Raw genomic sequence first — 18,932 nt, 5'->3', positions numbered from 1 at the left:
AGGTAGAATGTCTAAGTGGAGCCTTATGAATAACATCATTGAATAACATCATTGGGCGCATGCGCTTGCATTGACTTCCACTTTAAAAAACATTAGGGAAACATGTCTTAGCGTGTGTACTTAGCTCTACTGTTCACGGGAGTATTTCTGTAGCTCTAAACATGGTATCAAAAGCGGTGATTTTATATGTCCTCGGGTTATAATCTAATAGTCAATAATATGCAAAGTGAATGTTCTTCACCATAAAGCTTAACGCAGAGAGTGCACGCAAGAGTGGATTTTCTGTTTTGAAGAGAGGTTAATTTTAAGTGTTTTTACTTTCTCAAAGTACTCCTGACTTGTGTTCAACAATCATTGGCACTAATGATGTTTATGTGGCTCAAAGAAAATGAGGCTTTTTCTCACTCTTTCAGTGCCCGGTGCCTTTTTATTATTACAAAAGACAAATCTAATTACTTCTGATGGATTTGAAGAGCTGCAATTTGAATCGTGAATAATTCCGTTCCAGAGAAAGTTAGAGCTCAAATGCAGCCATGAAACTTAGCTTTGTGTAAGCCACTTGTACATGGATGCTAAATAAGGAAATATTTTTAGCTTGTAGCAGTTGGACAGCTCTCATGGAAAGCTCTTTATGTTTGTGCTTTTGCTATATGCTTTGTTATGTTAAACATAGCCTATAGATCAACCTCTTCTATTACCTGAAGCTCATCACTTCCTCCACTCCATCCCCTGTATCTTCTCACTGAGCTTTGATCCTGGTGTCTTTCTTTCCTCTGATATCCCTCTTCCTATATCTCATGTCTCCTAAGGATTCTTCTTAGCATTATTGAATCCTATGCCTTGAATGTAGAGAAACTATAGCACTAGTACGTGAGCCCCAGCTGTGCACTGGCTGCCATTGTAGGCTTTTTAGTAGTTAACTTTAACCAGCCAAAGGAGATGGGTACCACTATATTATTAACTTGGTAGAGAGGAGAACAGGAGGAACCATTAAGCAATCAGGGCAGTCACATCACCACTACCTGGCTAAGCCCTGTACATCGCTCCAAGTACTTATTCCTTGCCTTCAGTATGGTTATACCTTTGACATTTCATTTTCTGCTTGTGTGATTAGTGTCTGCCCATTCGACAATGCCATAACATATTAAGATAACACCTAGTGTTTGCTCGATGAATAGTTACAGTTGACGTGAACTAAGCTTTTATCATGCTGGATACTGCATCTTAATACTGAATTCTCATAAGACCCACTAAGATACTTATTAATTTTATCAGTGAGGAAACTGAGGCAAAGACAGGATTTGCCAAAGATAAAAGAGCGTGTAAAGGATAAAACCAGTGCTCAGACTCAGGAAACTGCCTGCAGAGCTGTGCTCTGAATAAAGAAAGAGAAGAATTCACAGAAGAGGAACGTGGAGCACAAGGGAGAGGTGGCATGTGGTGTGTGTAGAGGTAGAACAGTTCATGCCCTGGCGGTGGAGCCGCTAAAACCCAACGGTACAGCACCTCCGGAGCAGAGCAGACACTGGGGAAATCCAACCACAGGGATGACTGTCTGCTGCATTGGGTTAGCCAGTTCTGTTGCTAATGTCCGTTTATGTTTCTTTCTCTCTTCCAGTGCCACCGTGGGCCTTAATTGCCATAGCCATAGTTGCGGTCCTTTTAGTCGTGACCTGCTGCTTTTGTGTCTGTAAGAAATGTCTGTTCAAAAAGAAAAACAAGAAGAAGGGAAAGGAGAAGGGAGGAAAGAATGCCATTAACATGAAAGATGTGAAAGACTTGGGGAAAACCATGAAAGATCAGGTAATGTGCATGCCCTTTATTTATTTGTTAAACGCTTCAGCTATAAGTCACCAGTAAAGGCTCTGTTCTTCTATGCCAGATGCTCATGGAAATGAACAACTTGTGGCTACCATTTCTTTTACAGAGATGCTTGACAGTTCTTTTAGTCTCTTAAAGTGTTGTGGAGAGAGGTACAGTGGGTTTTTTTCTCCCTTGATGACACACACTCACACGTGTGCACACACATGTAAACAGAGACTGCTCCTTCATTTCCCAGACACCCAGACCTGAACATTCATACAGAAACTATATTAACTATAACACTGTTTGGATGATAGCTTAGTCATATTTCTAACTAGTTCTTGCATCTTAAATTAACCCATTTCTATTAAGCTGTGTATCACCACAAGGCTGTGGCTTACCAGTAAGTTTCTGGCATCTTTCTCCTTCAGCAGCTACATGGCGTCTCTTGACTCTTACTCTCTCTAGGTATCTCTTTCAGCCCAGCTACATTCTGCCCTGCCAAAGACCAAAGCGGCTTTTTTATGAACTGATGGTAATAAAACAGATTCACAGCATACAGAAGGGAATCCCACATCACACACACACACACACACACACACACCCCACCACCACCACCACCACCACCACCACCACCACCACCACCACCAGGGGAGGACTCTACACCAGCAGGTGTGGCTTCATGAGCTTAGCATAATAAGATAATTCCTGAGCATTTATAGTCCATCACATTAACCAACCTTGATTGGAATTTAAAAGAAAATGTAATCAAGGTGCCCTAGTCCTTTCCCTCTCGGCCAGGGCCTCTGTCTGACTCACCCACAGTACTCGGGCTCTGTTAAGTAACTTCATCACACTTAGTAATTGCCAACATTGCCACACACCCTGCCAGCTCAGTCATCAGTTGCCCAAAATAATGAGTTATATGTGGTGATGGGAGATAGGATCCAGTCCTAAAGAACAAGAAGGAGCTAAAAGACAAAATTATATTTCCTCAATTACTGATCATAATCAGACCGTCGATGCTGTTGATAAACTGTGTGCCCGGGCTGTCTTCCATGCATAGAGAAGCTATCTGGGTTGCCCTAATGCTACTGCCTATTTTTAACTAAATTTTAGTTGGACAACTTAGCCAAGATGACACTTTATAAAAAGTATTAAATGTTTCTTCACTTTTGGAATAATGCATATATTAAGTGTTTCTAAAGAAAATTTAACTCATGAAAGGACGGTAAAGATTTTTTCATAGAAATTTTTATAATTATTGTTTCCTATCAGATAGTTTAAAAGTTCTACCTATTCCCAAATAGGAACATGCATAGGCAGTTTTTCCAATTGCCTTACAGTATTAATTACTATTAACTGAATCATTAACACATGAATTTAAGGACAATTTGATCGGGTGTTAACACAAGCCTCATGGTAGATGTGTGCAGCTCCCTTCTTCCCCGCACACTCTCACATGCTTCCTCTCTTTCCCAATTGGAGTATAAAACTCCTCGAAGAGCCAGGTGGTGGTGGCAATGTTTTTAATCCCAGCACTTGGAAGGCAGAGGCAGGTGGATCTCAATGAATTCAAGGCCAGCCAGGTCTACAAGAGCTAGTTCCAGGACGGGATCCAAAGCTACAGAGAACAGAGAAACCCTGTCTTGAAACACAAAAACAAACTCCTCGAAGACACTGTAATGTCTATTGGTAGCAGTTTCCCGGGGGGCTCACTTCTCATTCCCTGCAGTTTAGTTTGCTTTGAGAGCTGTATGTGCATGGATGGATGGATGTGAAGTCTAGTTTAACGCTCAGAGAGCTTTAACCTGAGCTCGGGGTAGCAACGGTTCAATTTGTCTGGCAGTTTCTCATCAGTTAGAGAAGCTCATGATCAACTGCCGATAACTAAGAAGGATTTTGCTCTTCATTTAATTTGTTAAGTAGATACTCAAATTTGGGGTTATAACAAGTAGAATTTAACACTGATTTTTTTCTTCCTCTTTTATTCATTTAGGGTTTTTTAGAGAAAAATCACAGATTCTTTAAAAACCTTTTATAATTAAGTATAGAAATAATTTCCCTGGATGAGCATGGCCTAGAAAAAGGGATGTTATTTTAGCAGTATCTTTGCAAACAATAATTTGAATACACAGTGCTATGATTTTTATGGTTATCATAAAACTCAATTGTGATCTTCTTGTGTCCTTGAATTAACACTTAAAAGCTTTGATAAATGTTAAATGGTAACTATAGCCTTCTTGTCTAGGATAAGGAAGTTACATTTTCATTTGTGGATTTGTTCTGTATGATGTAATAGTTGTTAACTGATGGCACAGTGCCCTTATCCCCCTCACACCATGGATAAATGACCACGAGCTCACAGATAGACTTGGTGGTGATTTCCCCATCTATCTCCTGCTCCTTTGGACGGAGAGGGGCAAAGGAATATGAATCAAGTAAGGAATTAGTATGAAAAGGTCAGCAACAGTTTATATTAACATCCCATCCTAACAAAGTATTTAGAACTTCAACCACTCCAAATGGTTTTAACTACTTTAAGTCAAACATTCTATGTACTGTAGGGCTTTAGCTAGGTATGATTTTCAATTTTAGATGTATAGAGTGAGATATAATTGGAACAGTGAAATTATCATGTCCCAATGATAATTATGTAACAGCAGGGTGTGTTTCTATCAGTCCTTGCTAACATAGCTAATAGCTTATGAAGAGGAGGGCTAAACATGAAAAATGGATGGCACAGATTTTAGGATCATGTGGTGTCCCATCATCCTCCAAATTATACCGATGAAATTCACTTTTAACCACTGTGCTTTCAAAGTACTTCAAGCGTCATATCACAGTGAACATGGGGAAGGGAAATAAGGCCAGTATATGGCTCTCTTGTATAAAGTCGGGACAGACAGGAACAGTTGAGAGATGTACTTCTAAAGTGATATAGGCCTGAGGGCAATCAATAAGTTTGTATTACTTCAATCCATTCCAAACTCCCAGAAATTCAAATTTCAACACTCATGGCTATGTATCTCTCTAGAAAGGTTTTATAACCTTTAAGAAATAATTTCTTAAAATTCAGCATTGGCTTCAGAAGTAAACTCTAGATAGTATATTTAGAATTCATATTTAGTGGTTTTTTTTAAATATCTTGAATCTTGAAATCACTAACCATACAGGGGAGAGGATAGCAACTCATAATCGTAAGCTTAGAATGGTCATTTCTCCATGGTTTTCACTGATGTGTGTGGATATTTTAATTTTTATTTCTTCCTTCTATGTCCTCCTTATCTGTGTTATGTCTCATGACTGTTCTGGACTGTCCCTTGCGGTAGGTTTCTTCTGCTACTAGACATTCCTAATCAATGCTGGTGGCTGGGCTCCACAGCTGAGGGCTTACCATCCTGACATCAAAAGGCTGAACCCAACTGATCTGCAAAGATGAAGTGTTTCGTTCTAACCATTGCTAACATGGGCTAACTAGAACAAAATTGGAAAGATTTTACATTGATACAGAGAAAAGGAAGGACATTCTCTCACACTATCTTTCTGCATGCCTTACCAAATCCCTTGTGAACAGCATAATTGAGAATAAGCAATTACTTTTTCTGATGGTTGTGGACGAGGTAACTTTTGAACGCCAAAGGAAACCATGAGCTGGTCCTTCTAAACCTGGGAACTTGATTTTAAAAAAAGGCCTGATGTTCCCAACACAACTTCCCTCTTAACAATTTGCCTGACTTCAGAGCTTCTGGGCTTACAAGATTTTTCATCTGAGGTTTTTTTTTTCCCCCCTATGGAGGAAAAAATATTGCTCTCAAGATATTATAATAGCTACTGATTTAATAGGTCTAAATTTAATGTGATGGTACAGGGTAAATCTTGATGAAGCTTGGCCTCTGGGACAGGAATAGACTTAATCACTTCAGTGATGAACAGAAACACTGAAAAATTATCAAAAATTTAGTCCCATTTCATGCAAAATAATTGCAGAGATGGTCCTGCACCTTCTATTCTGGAAAAAAAAAACCACTTAGGGTAAAGGAGATTTAATATCTCAACTATTTCAAATTGCATTGGGCTGAAACATGATATATAAATTGTCAGCTCTGAAAAGGAACTTTTTTAAAAGTATTTAAATTCATGATTTTTTTTAGTGTGACCATGAAGTGGCGTGTAAGTATTTTCAGTCAGTGGGTACATTAAGGAATTTTCTACTCTTTAAAAAAAAATCAAATTATTGCAGAGAGGCAAACTTCCCAAACTGTAGCTTTCTATACACACCCTCTATGACAGTGCTAAAGACTCTACACACCTAGGTTCTCAGGGATACTGGCTGAAGTGTTTGAACCAGACTCAGACATCTGAGTGTCATTCATCAGTAACTGTGCAGGTCCCTGCTTTGGTTCTTACTTTAATATTCAAGAAAGAGCCCAACCATAAATTCATCTTTCTAAATTAAATGGTATAGGGCTAGCCACATTTGAGAATGGCTATTTTCAATTTTTCAGGCTCGCTGTAGACTCCTGAGATGTGTCAGAAACACAGAGGGTGACAAACATCTGTGACCACAGCTCAACTCTGCTCAGATGTTCTTATAAGCAGAGAGTAGACGGATTTTGGGGGGATCGTTGGGGGATTAGGTGGGAGGAGCCAAACTGGATGATGTTATAAAGCCAGGGATGGGGGTCACCATTTTAAGCACCACTGAGGCTCTCTGTATAAGTGATGGGAGAGTCTCCACTGAGAACAATGATGGCAGAGAAGAGGTCCATGCAGGTAGGGGCAGCAAGAGGGCAAGCCATGGTCTGATGGCCCTAGGGCCTCTTTAAATCTCACATTTGAGTTCTGGAAGAATTCTCATCAGCTTGAGAGCTGACGGTAGTGGCATAATATTAAAGACTCTTTAATATTGTCAAAGATGTGACAGTCCATTGCTCACGCTTTATTTTAATTTCTGTGAGATTTTGCAGCTGCGTACACAAAAAAAATGAGATAGTAGACAGAAGTGGATAACATTTGCTCATTACAAAACAAGTGATTTTTAAAAATGACCAAGGGAAATATACAGGCAGTGACCAGAACAAAATATGCAGATGGCTAACATAAAGGCCTTTCAATTTTTCAAACATACTCATAAATGGGGAAATGGAACTTTTCATAAGTTTTAATTGTAACAATGAACATGCATAAAAGTGTTTTTGTAATCCCCAAGAAGACATCTTCCACTATTATAAACCTTTGTAGTAGAAATATTGATAATTTTTGCATAGTAGGAAAATTTTATATACTTTGATTTTTGAAATACAGAAACGTTTTGTGTATTTTATGACATAAAATATTTTAATTTATATCCATTACTATTGAAGAATATTTAGTTGTTTAGATTAGGTTTTCGAAAGTTAGTACCATGATCCCTGTTCTTCAATGCAAAATGAATTTTATGCCCATATGAGTTTTTCTGAAATTACAAATAGGACGCTTGTCTTTGATATTCAGTAAACTCAAATCAGTTGAATTCAGCCTTGCTTTCTGTGGAGCTAGCTGTTATGAACACAAAACGGTGAAGTTCAGCTGGAAATGGGGTGAACGACTCTCTAAACATGCGTTTGCTGGTGGCATGTTTTCTCCTCTTTTCCTTAAATGTGACAATCATATATGTGAAACAAAAGGATTTACGTTTTCCGAGGGTCACTCAGCCATCGTTGGCACCGGCAATCAGGCACCCAAAGGCCATGCATTTCATACGAATCTCCGCTGCATGCACCAATGATATTTCACACGATGCTGAGCATCTTCTGCGGCTACGAGAATGTGACCCAGCCTGGATGCGAGCATGTTGATCATACTAGAGAGAAAGGGGCAATGTAACCAGAGCCGAGAATCATACCAAGTTGACATTTTCCTTGCAACAATTTTATAGTTTTGCTTGCTCTACTCTGAGGGGGGCTTCTTCCATTGCTTCCATTATTGCTTGCTGATTGGAGGGGGGAGAAGGTCCATGCACACGTGGAATTAAAAAAAAAACACAAGCGTGTGTACGCAACAAATGAGAATGTGTTAGACAAGTAGATTTCAGCATCATAGTGCTTGCTTCAAACAGCTTGGAGGTATGGCCAGGTTCATTTGGACTGGGAGGGAAATTCACTGGGATTTCTTTTTTCCTATTCGTAGGCCCTTAAGGATGATGATGCTGAAACCGGATTGACTGATGGAGAAGAAAAGGAAGAACCCAAGGAAGAAGAAAAACTGGGGAAGCTCCAATATTCACTGGACTATGACTTCCAGAATAACCAGGTCTGAGGGGAAAACGGCTAATTCCATTACATTTTCTGAAATTACCAAGGAGCGATTGAAAGCAAGATAGTCTTCTTAAAACATTTCGTTTGCTGTGAGGGGGAAAAACGCAATTATCAAAGCTATTGATGAAATCATTTCCAAGTACAAGCAGTCCCCTAGCTGCTAATTTAACTTCTGCTAATTAGAATTCACAGTATCCAGCCGATTACATCTCCTCACGGCACGGACAGGAGACCGACAGAATACAAATTAACTCCAAGCCATCGGCCTGCCGCTGAGAGCTCCCAGCCAGCCCAGTCCCAACAGGTCCCTCAGTGTGCATAGGAACAACCTTCCCCGAGGTGTATAGATTTAGAGCCCAAGCAACACCGGGGCCTTTGGTTTGAGCTGCCATCTAAACTCACATTTAGAAAAGTAAAATTGGTAAGCAATGAAAGAATTTAACACAGGGCAATGCTCTATGGCTTTTAAAGGCAGAAATACCTTCTGTGTGACGCCACGATGCTAGGCGAAACTCCCTCAAGTGATCAGACTGTGGCTCTGTCAATGCAGAAAGGCCAGTCGCTGGATTATCAGAGCCCAAGAAAGCTGCCCAGAGGTGACCAGACTAAAGACTGCAACACAAGCATCCCTACTCCTCTTTCTCAAAAGGTGGCGGGAGTGCATTGAGATCAGTAGTGTAGCAGCTGCTTTTCAATGAGTAGCTATAATCCAGGTGCGGGCTGTTATTCCCAGGGTGGCAAATGCGTTTAAAAACCCTTCTAGGTAAGATCCACAAAGTTAATATCCATCCCTGTACTGTCTGAGTTGCAAAAGAGGGAGCAGAATAAGCCGAGTTCCGAACATAGCCCTGGACCTACCAGGGAGTACAGATACCCCCCCACTTCGTTTGCATCCCTCCTCCTTTGCAGTGAGAGGAAGTCTGGTAACTCGGTACGTTACGGCAATGCAGCATATGCTAGCGATAGATATCCTGCTTGATGAGCAAAGAGTGATTAAGTGATTCAAACATCAACAGTCGGCTTTCATGGCTGCTGTCCAGAGCCAGAACTGGAAGTAGCTGTAGCGATTCTGGATTTCATTTGGGAACTGACAGTTCGGGCCTTTGAAGCTTCCGAGTACCCGCCCCCTTGAAGGATGTGTGGGATTTGAAAATGCTTTTCTTTAATCATCTTTATTAGAGCCCTGGCTAGTTATTTTATAATACATTTCAGACACCTGCATATTGAATTTAGGTATGGTCTGTAAGTATGTATTTATATAGGATTATAGGGAGACCCCTTTACACCTTATAATTAAATATATTTCAGGTCATTTCTACTACTTCTACCAAAACGTGAGCATCAGGATTTAGTTGGAAGCAAAGCAGCTTATATTTACATATTCCAGGAAAGGTAAAGGTTAGCTTACATTACATTACCATGGAGGCTCCCAGGTTTTTAACCTTTGTATACTCATCTGATATTTTTCTCCGTTCATATTTCCCAGGAGAAATCTCGTAGCATCTCATACTGATTAGTTCTGAAACTTCTAAATACTTTTTGTATCTGTGTGCACCACGTGTGTTCACTTTGGCTATGGAGGTCACAAGAAGGTATTAGATGCTCTGGAGCTGCAGTTACACATGGTCGCATGCTCCCATGTGGGTGCTGGGAATCGAAGCTAAGTCCTCTGGAAGTGCAGCAAGTACTGTGTCTTCAACCCAGGAGTACTTTTGAGAACAGAATTCATTCTGTTTTAACCAAAAATAATGTGTATATTTGCTACTCTGCTTTCATCGAACATTAAGTCCGGCCAGGCGGTGGTGGTACATGCCTTTAATCCCAGCACTCAGGAGGCAGAGGCAGGTGGATCTCCATCAGTTCAAGGCCAGCCTGAACTTCAAGAGCTAGTTCCAAGATGGGAAAAAAAAACCCTACAGAGAAACCCTGTCTTGAAAAAACATTCTCTAAAATATGCATTTTATTATGATGGTCTACAAGATTTTATTGATAAATATCATGCATTGGTTTTAATTATAAATGACCTTGCTAGTTTCCATTGCCACGCGGTTCCTATGAGTTAGGGATGGTAAAATCTGAGGAGACTTGTAGACAAGGTTGGAGTCAAATATGCATATGTGTTTATCAAAACAAAAAAAAAGCAAAAAAAAAGAAGCTTTCACGATGGGAAAATGGAATATGTCTCTCTGAAACAGAAGTTCAAAGGACATTATAAGAAATCCCTCCATCCTCTAACGACAAGATATGCAAGTCTCTATACTAGAATTCTCTCTCCTTTCTGAGTTTGTTGTATTTGTTATGTTTGCTGAAAAGAAAATCATTTTCAAAAAGTGAGAATGTGGAAATATTGCCTATAACAAACTGAGATTTACTAACTGAGTGTGTATACTCTAGGGCCTCCATTAGCTATTCTGGGTATTTAGTGTACCCCCCTTCCAGCATTCATGGCTCCTGCTGAAAGACAATGCACAAACGAGTAGGCAGCTTTAAAGTGGAATCGGCGTACCCCTTAGGGCAGGATCAAAGTTGGAAACTGAGCCCACCAACCACAATCCACTGAGGATGCCCTAGGTCACGGGACAGAAAATGGGTGTCATTTTTGTAAGGAAATGGGTTGCTTGTCCACTCCATTCCCTAAAAACTCAGACTCACAGGTTTAGGGCCTGTAGTGAAAATCTGTATTGTGTCCACATTTATTGAAGAATCTGTAATAAATGGATTTCATATTTTTTCTTTGCAAACATATTGACAAGATGGGGTTTGGTGGATCATGCTTGGAATACAGAGGCAGGTGGCTGGCTGGCCTGAGCTATAGAGTAAGATTTTTATCTCACAAAAGAACTAATATAATAATGCCACGTTATTTTAATATTCCCAGTGAAACTGAGAAGTTTATTGGTGAAAATATAGTGCAGAGAAAATTGCTATATTAGGAAAATGAAAAACATAGTTATTTAACATAGATATTCAAATCTAGGACTCTCCTCGTTTTGAGAAAGCTTAAATTTTTAATACATTTTATTCTACCTCCATTTAAATGCATCTTTCTTAGATAATTATTCTATCATAAAGCTAAGGTTTTAAAAATGTAGATTTCATACAATAGGTCAAGTGGGATAGAAACATAAAGCTCTAGTTTTTTCGCCCAAAATATTAGTCAGTGACTAAGAAATTTCCATTTAGCTTCCCTGAGACTTCAGAAAAGAATAAAACACTCCCTGCTTTGCAGCTACAGACTAGCCGCTGTTGAGCGACTTAATTCCACTGATAAAGCAAGAGCTGGAAGGACAAACGAAGCTCGAGCGCTTTTAGCAACTGGGACATTATTTGATTGCAACCCTTCTGCAAATCTGAATTCCATATTTAACTGTAATCAGCCACCTTTTAGAAGCCTCTTTTGTGCTTAGAAAACGAGGCTGCCGAGAGCCCGCAGCTGTCATCATTCGGTTTCTTAAGTCTACAGAGCTCACTGCACTTACCCTCCCGTATTCAGAGAATAAAAGTTGACTAAAAGCAAAGGGAACAGGGGACATCACAGTGTGCGACACCATGAACAAATCAGCCTTTCTCAAAACATTCATCTTTGATGTGGCCCATTTGTTCTCATTCTTTTCAGCTGTTGGTCGGCATCATCCAAGCTGCTGAACTTCCCGCCTTGGACATGGGGGGAACATCTGATCCGTACGTCAAGGTCTTCCTGCTGCCTGACAAAAAGAAGAAATTTGAGACAAAAGTTCACCGAAAAACCCTCAACCCTGTCTTCAATGAACAATTTACTTTCAAGGTAAATGACTGGGTTGATTTATAGCTTGTCTTTCCTTGTTTTCTATTAAACACAGTTTTATCACGACACACATAGAAACATGAGCAACTTACTCTGGGATTCGCAATTACTGTGTTTGGAATATTTCACGGCTTAATTTTCAGTTTAATGAAGAGTCCGAAGTGGAGGAATTGGCTATGTATTTTCAGAATAGAAGGTAGACCTTGCAATATCAGAGCCACATCTAAAAAAGCAAGGTCAACCCATGTACACCAACAGACTTTGACGCTGTACCCCATTGCCTCCAAAAATAAGGCCCAAGCTATTATTTTCCAGAGTTTCCAAGGCTCTGAAAAAATGGGCCAAGCCTATGAGGACTATTGAAGTCAGAATATAGGAAGTTATTCTCCAGTGATTATCAGTCTCTCATGGGGAGATTGGAACATCCTAAAACCCTTCCTCCTAGCAATAAAAAAAAAAAGTTATGGGCTTCTCTAGCATCATTCCTTTATTCTAGGCTCTTGTCTGGGGCTCTTCATCATGTTGAGACACATCAGTTGACAAACAATAACCAAGAGACATTCTGCCCGTATGACAACTCATCAAAATGACATGCCCTGCAAGCTGCAAGGCACCGTGTAACTCTTCGCTTGAAGTCATTCATAAAAACGGTGCTTCTGGTGGATATGTGGAATTGTTTTCAATTTTTCCTTAGAACACTACATTTATAGAAAATGAAATTTCCGTGAATATGCCAGCAGGCCGATTCAAAATTACCCTGTCCACCAACCAGGCTTAGCAATAACAAGCGCCTTGTGTTGGCAAACATTCCAGTGGGAAATGAAACGGGGGCATGAGTCACCTCTTCAAATCTTGTTTGCAATTTCATAAAAGAACAGACTTTCTATTCTTTAAAGTTTGTGAGTTTTGAACACATAAATCCTTTAGTTTTTCTTTGTCTGAACCATTAAAATAGCGGTAATAAGAGTAGTAAGTTCCTGACTTAAAAATAAGACATTTATATTGGCCCTATTCCAAATCAAATAAATATCAATTACTAAAATCTTGTAAAGAGTAGTCAATAGCATCTTATTTGGCTATATATTAATCTTTTTAGGTCAGCAATTTCTAAATGGAACTTAATAAATTCTTATATTATTTGAATAATCTTGACATAATATTGTAGTGCCTTCCTCTATTACTTGCATATCATTTCTTTGAAGCATATTGGTAAAATTCTATAAATGTTTATAATTTCTGCATTATTTTATTTTAGGAAGGTAGATCAGGAGATTGAAATATATATTCAAAGTACAGCTATTTTGAGGCATTTAAGAAATATGTTGATTTCTGCAGAAGACATTATAAACTGTATCCTGAAATGCCAGGCAGCCATGCAATGTAAGAATAGAAGCATAAGTGAGTTTATAGATTGGCTTTTGAGTAGAGTTAAATGTACTCAAAATGAACAACATGCCCAAAAATAAATTCATCATCTTTCCTCTAAAATAAACTTCCATTTTAAGGGAGTATTAATAATAAATGAGTCCTAAGTGCCTACAGTGGTCCAGATGTTTAAAATACTCTCACTCATTCTCGAAAGGCCTCCACTGAGTACAGATTCCTTTGCTGTAGTTTAATAACAAGTTGGGTTTATTCATTTGCCCCAGGTCCAGGTCTATCTAATCCAAAGCACAGACTTCACATAGACTACTTCAGCATACTCAAATATTCAAGAAATACAATTTAAAATCTTAAAGGTTTCTAAACTCCCACTCCAAAATTTGTGAATTCTATTGAAATTCAGATCTTTCAAGTTTATTTTAGGTTCTTCCTAAAGTAGAAAAACATTATACTTAATTTTTCACAGGATTTTAGAAAATAATCTGATTTTGACCATAATTAATGACAAAACACTTATTTGAAAGCCCAAGTTTTTGTACATAAGTGGTCAGATAGTCTTTCTCCCCCTTCCCTTCTTAATAAGAGTTAATTAATAAATGTCCAATTTAATTAAGAAATGTGTTCTGGGGCATAAGACAGCATTTATGCTGATAAAGTAGTTCGTGTATAAAATTGATCAAATATTTAGTACAAGCCTAAACAACCTCTCAATTAAATATTTCTACCCACTTACTGGAGTGTAACTTACCTGGACTGCACAGCTCTCCCTGAATATTAAAAATGTCACTAATCAGCTTTCCAAACCATAGCATCTGTCCCAAGTGCATTTGAACAGCTGGAGAACTCATCCGTTCTTGGCCTTTTGCTACTATTCTTGCTCACGGTATCACGCTTACAATTGAACTTCAAGATCCATTTTATAATGACTCTCTGATATTCAAAACATCAATTTTCTAGTCAGCTCGTGTCAATCACAAAATTATTTTAGAAAGTGTGTGAGGCACCTGGTGAATGTCATTTAGATCTTTTTAGACTATTAGCATGGCTTTGGAAAAGTCACCCTTCATGTAACGATAGTCTAGAACAACCTATGTTCTCAATCTTCCCTCATGCTGCAACCCCTTAATACAGTAGTTCATCACGGTCGTGGTAACCCCCAACCATAAAATTATTTTCATTGTTACTTCATAGCTGTAGTTTTGCTACTGTTATGAATCATCATGTAAATATCCGTGTTTTTCTAATGGTCTTAGGCAGCCCCTGTGAAAGGGCCATTCGACCCCCAAAGGGTCATGACCCGCAGGTTGAGAACCACTGATCTAGATGGCTTGAAAAAATGATACCCATTGAACTAGTGTCCAGTAGAAACAATACTAACAGCAACGTTTTTCTCAAGAGATAGTTGGGTAGTCAAACATAACCGAGTTTCTTATTCTTTCATTAATCATGAATTGTCTTACCCTCCTCTCCTGTGGCTCAGGTGCCGTACTCGGAATTAGGTGGCAAAACTCTGGTGATGGCTGTGTACGATTTCGATCGCTTCTCCAAGCATGACATCATTGGAGAGTTCAAAGTTCCTATGAACACTGTGGATTTTGGCCACGTAACCGAGGAATGGCGTGATCTCCAGAGTGCTGAGAAGGAAGAGGTAGGGAAGTCATCAGCATTTCTAACTTGACAAGTTGCATTCATTCACCGTTTCCTGTTTGAGTACTAATTTGATCTTCTTGAAGTGGGACATGGGCCTTTAGACACGGACAGCAACCAAAACAGAGTCCAAGAAATTGTATGACCCTGCTGAGATACATGCAGGACTTCTGAGTCGTTTTAAAAGACAATAGAGAGATGCACACACTGGAAATATAACCAATCTTCTTTACAGGTCCAATGAGCCATCACTTTGTATTGTCTGCGTGGGTTTTAGAACTAGTACAGTAAAACGAAAGTGTACTTTTTCCTGTGATGATGTCTGCATATTGAAGTTTATTGTTTCTCATGCAGATATCAAAACATCATGGGTTTTTTAAAAAACCTGTAACACACAAAAGCTGGTCCAGTTTTTAAATGACTCACATCTTCATCGTGCTGTTCACGTTTTTTTTTTTTCTTAGTTTGAATAGCTTTGCCCAGTATTTTTCTGCCACTTAAGAAAAAGTTCAATATCCGTAGTGCATTTACAGTCCATAGTAACCAGCTCTGTTTGATTGCTCTATGCCTGTCTGGCATGGGCGTTTTTCTGAGTGAATGTCTTAGCAGGCTAATATTAGAAAAATAATCCAGCCCTTAGCTTCTCCCAGTTCTAAAACAGCTCCTTTCATAGCCCCTCTGTAGGATATTGGCAAATCTCCCAGGGACCCACAGACAGCCCTGGTCCATCCAGGATCTCTAACATTTGTAGTCACTCTGGGACCGCATGGACCAGGGAGTGAAACTCAGCCTCGTTCATTACCGTAAGGACCCTCTCTCCAGCACCTATACCTACTAACTTCATACCCTTCATTGAATGTGAAAAGTTCATCACAGTGTGTTGAGACTGGGTTTTCTTTAAGCGCTAACATGACTAATTTGTTGTAGAAAGGGAAGCAAATGACTCTAAACAAACTCTGCTTTAGGGAAAGTAATGTTACTCAAACAGGGCCTTCTTTAACATGGAGATTAGGGCTTGCCCAGCTATGAATATTTTACCAGTGCAAGAAAAATCCTGAATAATACCAAATTTTCAAGTTTCATGATTTTTATATATTACTCTTCCTTAGGTATGAGGTATGTCAACTCAAGCACACATGTGATGAGAAAATCAATTATTTAGTAACATTGTTTCTATACAACAAGATGGTGCGATATTTCATGAGTTTTTGTATTTTATTTGAATGCAGCACACTGAATGGTATTTATTAGTTAACTAGCTTTCGTTAATTTTGTTTAGCTAATTTTGTCTATAGCCCAATATACCTGATAAGGCAAGGCCACTTGTCCGGGGCTCATGGTCCTCACTACTTTACCAGATTCATGGTGTGGGTTCTACAGTCACACCCAGTGGCTTTCCAAAACGTGGTTTTGCCTGCACTTAGAAAAAAAATCCTGGTAATCTATACTCCCTCTTTCAAAAAATTCTTTGGGTAGATGTAGATTTTAAGACTTAACACTAAACTAGGGGATTTGATCTAGGTAGGCAAAGGCGTCCCTTCGCCCCCTTGGTACCCTCTACCATTTTCATTTCCCTAAACTTCTTTAAGACATTTGTCACCCAAATCATGGGGAACAAATCATTCTGAAACTAGTAATTGCCAGGTTGCTGGAACTGTGCTACTGTGCTCTTAGTGAGACCAACAGGTGCAGGTATCAGTCTCCCGCTGCCTCTTTTTCTCCCTCCTGCCTGCCCTTGACACCAACTAAACTGGTTTCTGGAGAAAGACCTGGCTTACAATCACAATTCTTCATCTTTTCGATTCCAGCTCATGTCTTTATGTGCCCTGGCACCTAGAACAAGCCATTCATGCACTTTCAAATAGAATGTTTTATTCTGAAAAGTGGTCGCTTTATCTGCACTCTATCATCTTTATAAATAAGATAGCTAACATGTGAAAGTCCTACCATAGACTCTGGCAAATGGTAACTCTTCAGTGGGGGGAGTGACTGATTGCCTATTCTTCTTCGTGGCCCATCTTTATTTTCTTACTCTCATCTTTCATCTGCACCAACTCGACTCTATTTTCTCAGCACCATTATGCTGGCTGACAGCTACTGGATGTTTTTAATGGTAAACAATGAACCAGTATAATTTAATGTCTTGGAACAGTTTCCTCTTTGGTCTTCACTCAGGAAGGGTAACTTTGGCCCATTGGAGAGGCCATTTTCTCTATTATGAAATAGAAAACTTTCTAAAGTCGATATCACTCAGCATTATCTTGGCATGACTAGATGCAGGTAGACACCTACTCATAGGAAAGGAAATAAGACCCAATTAGGTTTCATCTCTCCAGTTCCTTGTTCTCTGCGGTATGTGCTGTGCCCTTTCCTGTTGTTCATATTTGTGGGAATGAACTGAAGTCTTGGACTGACTTGAGTTCTCAAGACTCCAAAGATCTTTCTCCTTTCCCACTTGAGCTACTGTGCCCATGACATTCATTTCACCTATCAATGTTAAATGTCATTTTAGTGGCATAATGAATAGAAAGATTTAAAGTAACAACTTAGAAACTAAAAATATATATATATATAACCACAGGAAGCTATTCAACCAGAGGCTTGGACAGAAGCAGGTTAGACCAGGCCCACAGAGTTCTGTGCCTGAAATGTTAATGGACTGACATAAGAGTGTTTTAGCAGGAAGCTGGCAACCATTAAGTTCATAAGACGATGAAGTAGTAAGCGGAAGGACGGCATGTTATTTTAGTGATCAATTAATGTGTAAGCAACTTAGAAAGGGATGGGCAACCGGCTAGTGGGAAAGCCTCAGCTGGCACACACCCACTACAGCACAGGTTCAGATAGGAGGAGACCGTGCGAACTCTGGCTCTCTCTAGATGCCGACTGTTAGATGCCATTGCTGGGGAAGTTTCCATATAGTTCACAGTGTTTCTCAAATCAACACCAGCCAAGCCACCGACTGGTTTTTGCTCACTAGCAAGTTTTCTTTGTTTTGTGTGATATGGCTGACTACTCCCTTACAATCTCCCCATTTTGCCACATAGGAAGGTGGAGTTCGACCTTGGAGACAGTACAACCTTTCTCCCAAGAGGTGACTACACACAAAACCATTAACTTCATCCAATCTTCCTCTCAGTTTGTAGCCCCCAAATTATCCCATATAATCAACAGATATGGTTGCCTTCCACTCCATTTGTAAAAGGCTTCCAAAATGAATCCATCAGGCTGTCTATGTTGAATTTTTCATATTTCCCTTTTTGTTCAATCATTCAAACTATAATTTCTCCTGTCACCCAAGGTCACATCTGGAACTAACCACCACCCTTTCAGTATAATCTACTCATTTAGTATTTTTCCTGCATTACTCCAGATACCACAGTCAACAGCTAGAGCTGCATTTTTGCTTATTATTATTATTACCATTATTATTATTATTATTTTGCTCATCCCTAAAATGGTGGAAGAAATACGCAGCAGTAAAAAACCCTTGGGCCTTTTTCCTTCGTTTGCACAGGCTGCAAGCTCTCGGGCCTGCTGCTGTTTTCTGTCTGGTAGAAAGCAAGTCTGTCACCTCTCTTTGTGTGAGTTCGTTAGAGTGCTTCTTAAACGAGGCTCCGTAATCCAGTGCAAATGGGACAAAAATTGATTGCTGAATTAAAACAAGTTGGGACATAATTTAATTAGTACCCAGGCAGAAGGGAAGAGAAACTACTTTGGGTCCTTAATGGAAAATCAATTTTGCAAGAAAATTTCACATTTTTAAGCCTAATTAGAAAAACATTTACTTCACAGAAAAGCATTTTGAGAATACATATTCAATCAAATGGCAGGGGGGTTCTTTTTGGCATCCAGTGGTCAATTACTCGGTACTTCTTCGAAAGGAGTTCAAGTTATTTCATACAGCATCTTTATGGTCAAAGATCACGAAACATTTGATGTTGTTTCCAAGCGTGTTTAGAAATGAGATGGCAAGTCAAGCTGTCCAAAACACTCCCCTGACACATACCAGCAAA

The 18,932-nt window shown here is 39.4% G+C and overlaps 1 protein-coding gene across 1 annotated transcript in view; it reads left to right on the top strand.

Annotated features, from left to right (window-relative positions):
- The first annotated feature begins 11,763 nt into the window (after positions 1 to 11,763).
- The window catches only part of Syt1 (synaptotagmin 1), a 129,300-nt gene continuing 122,131 nt past the window's right edge, over positions 11,764 to 18,932 (top strand). The window contains exons 1-2 of the mRNA XM_038314439.1: positions 11,764 to 11,886; positions 14,750 to 14,917. Coding sequence (XP_038170367.1) covers positions 11,764 to 11,886; positions 14,750 to 14,917 — 291 coding nt within the window. The remainder of the gene's footprint in view (positions 11,887 to 14,749; positions 14,918 to 18,932) is intronic.

Source organism: Arvicola amphibius, chromosome 17, assembly GCF_903992535.2.
Source record: "Arvicola amphibius chromosome 17, mArvAmp1.2, whole genome shotgun sequence".
Lineage (NCBI taxonomy): Eukaryota > Metazoa > Chordata > Mammalia > Rodentia > Cricetidae > Arvicola > Arvicola amphibius.
The sequence above is the reverse complement of the archived record's forward strand: the minus strand, read 5'-3'. Positions and strand labels throughout refer to the sequence as shown.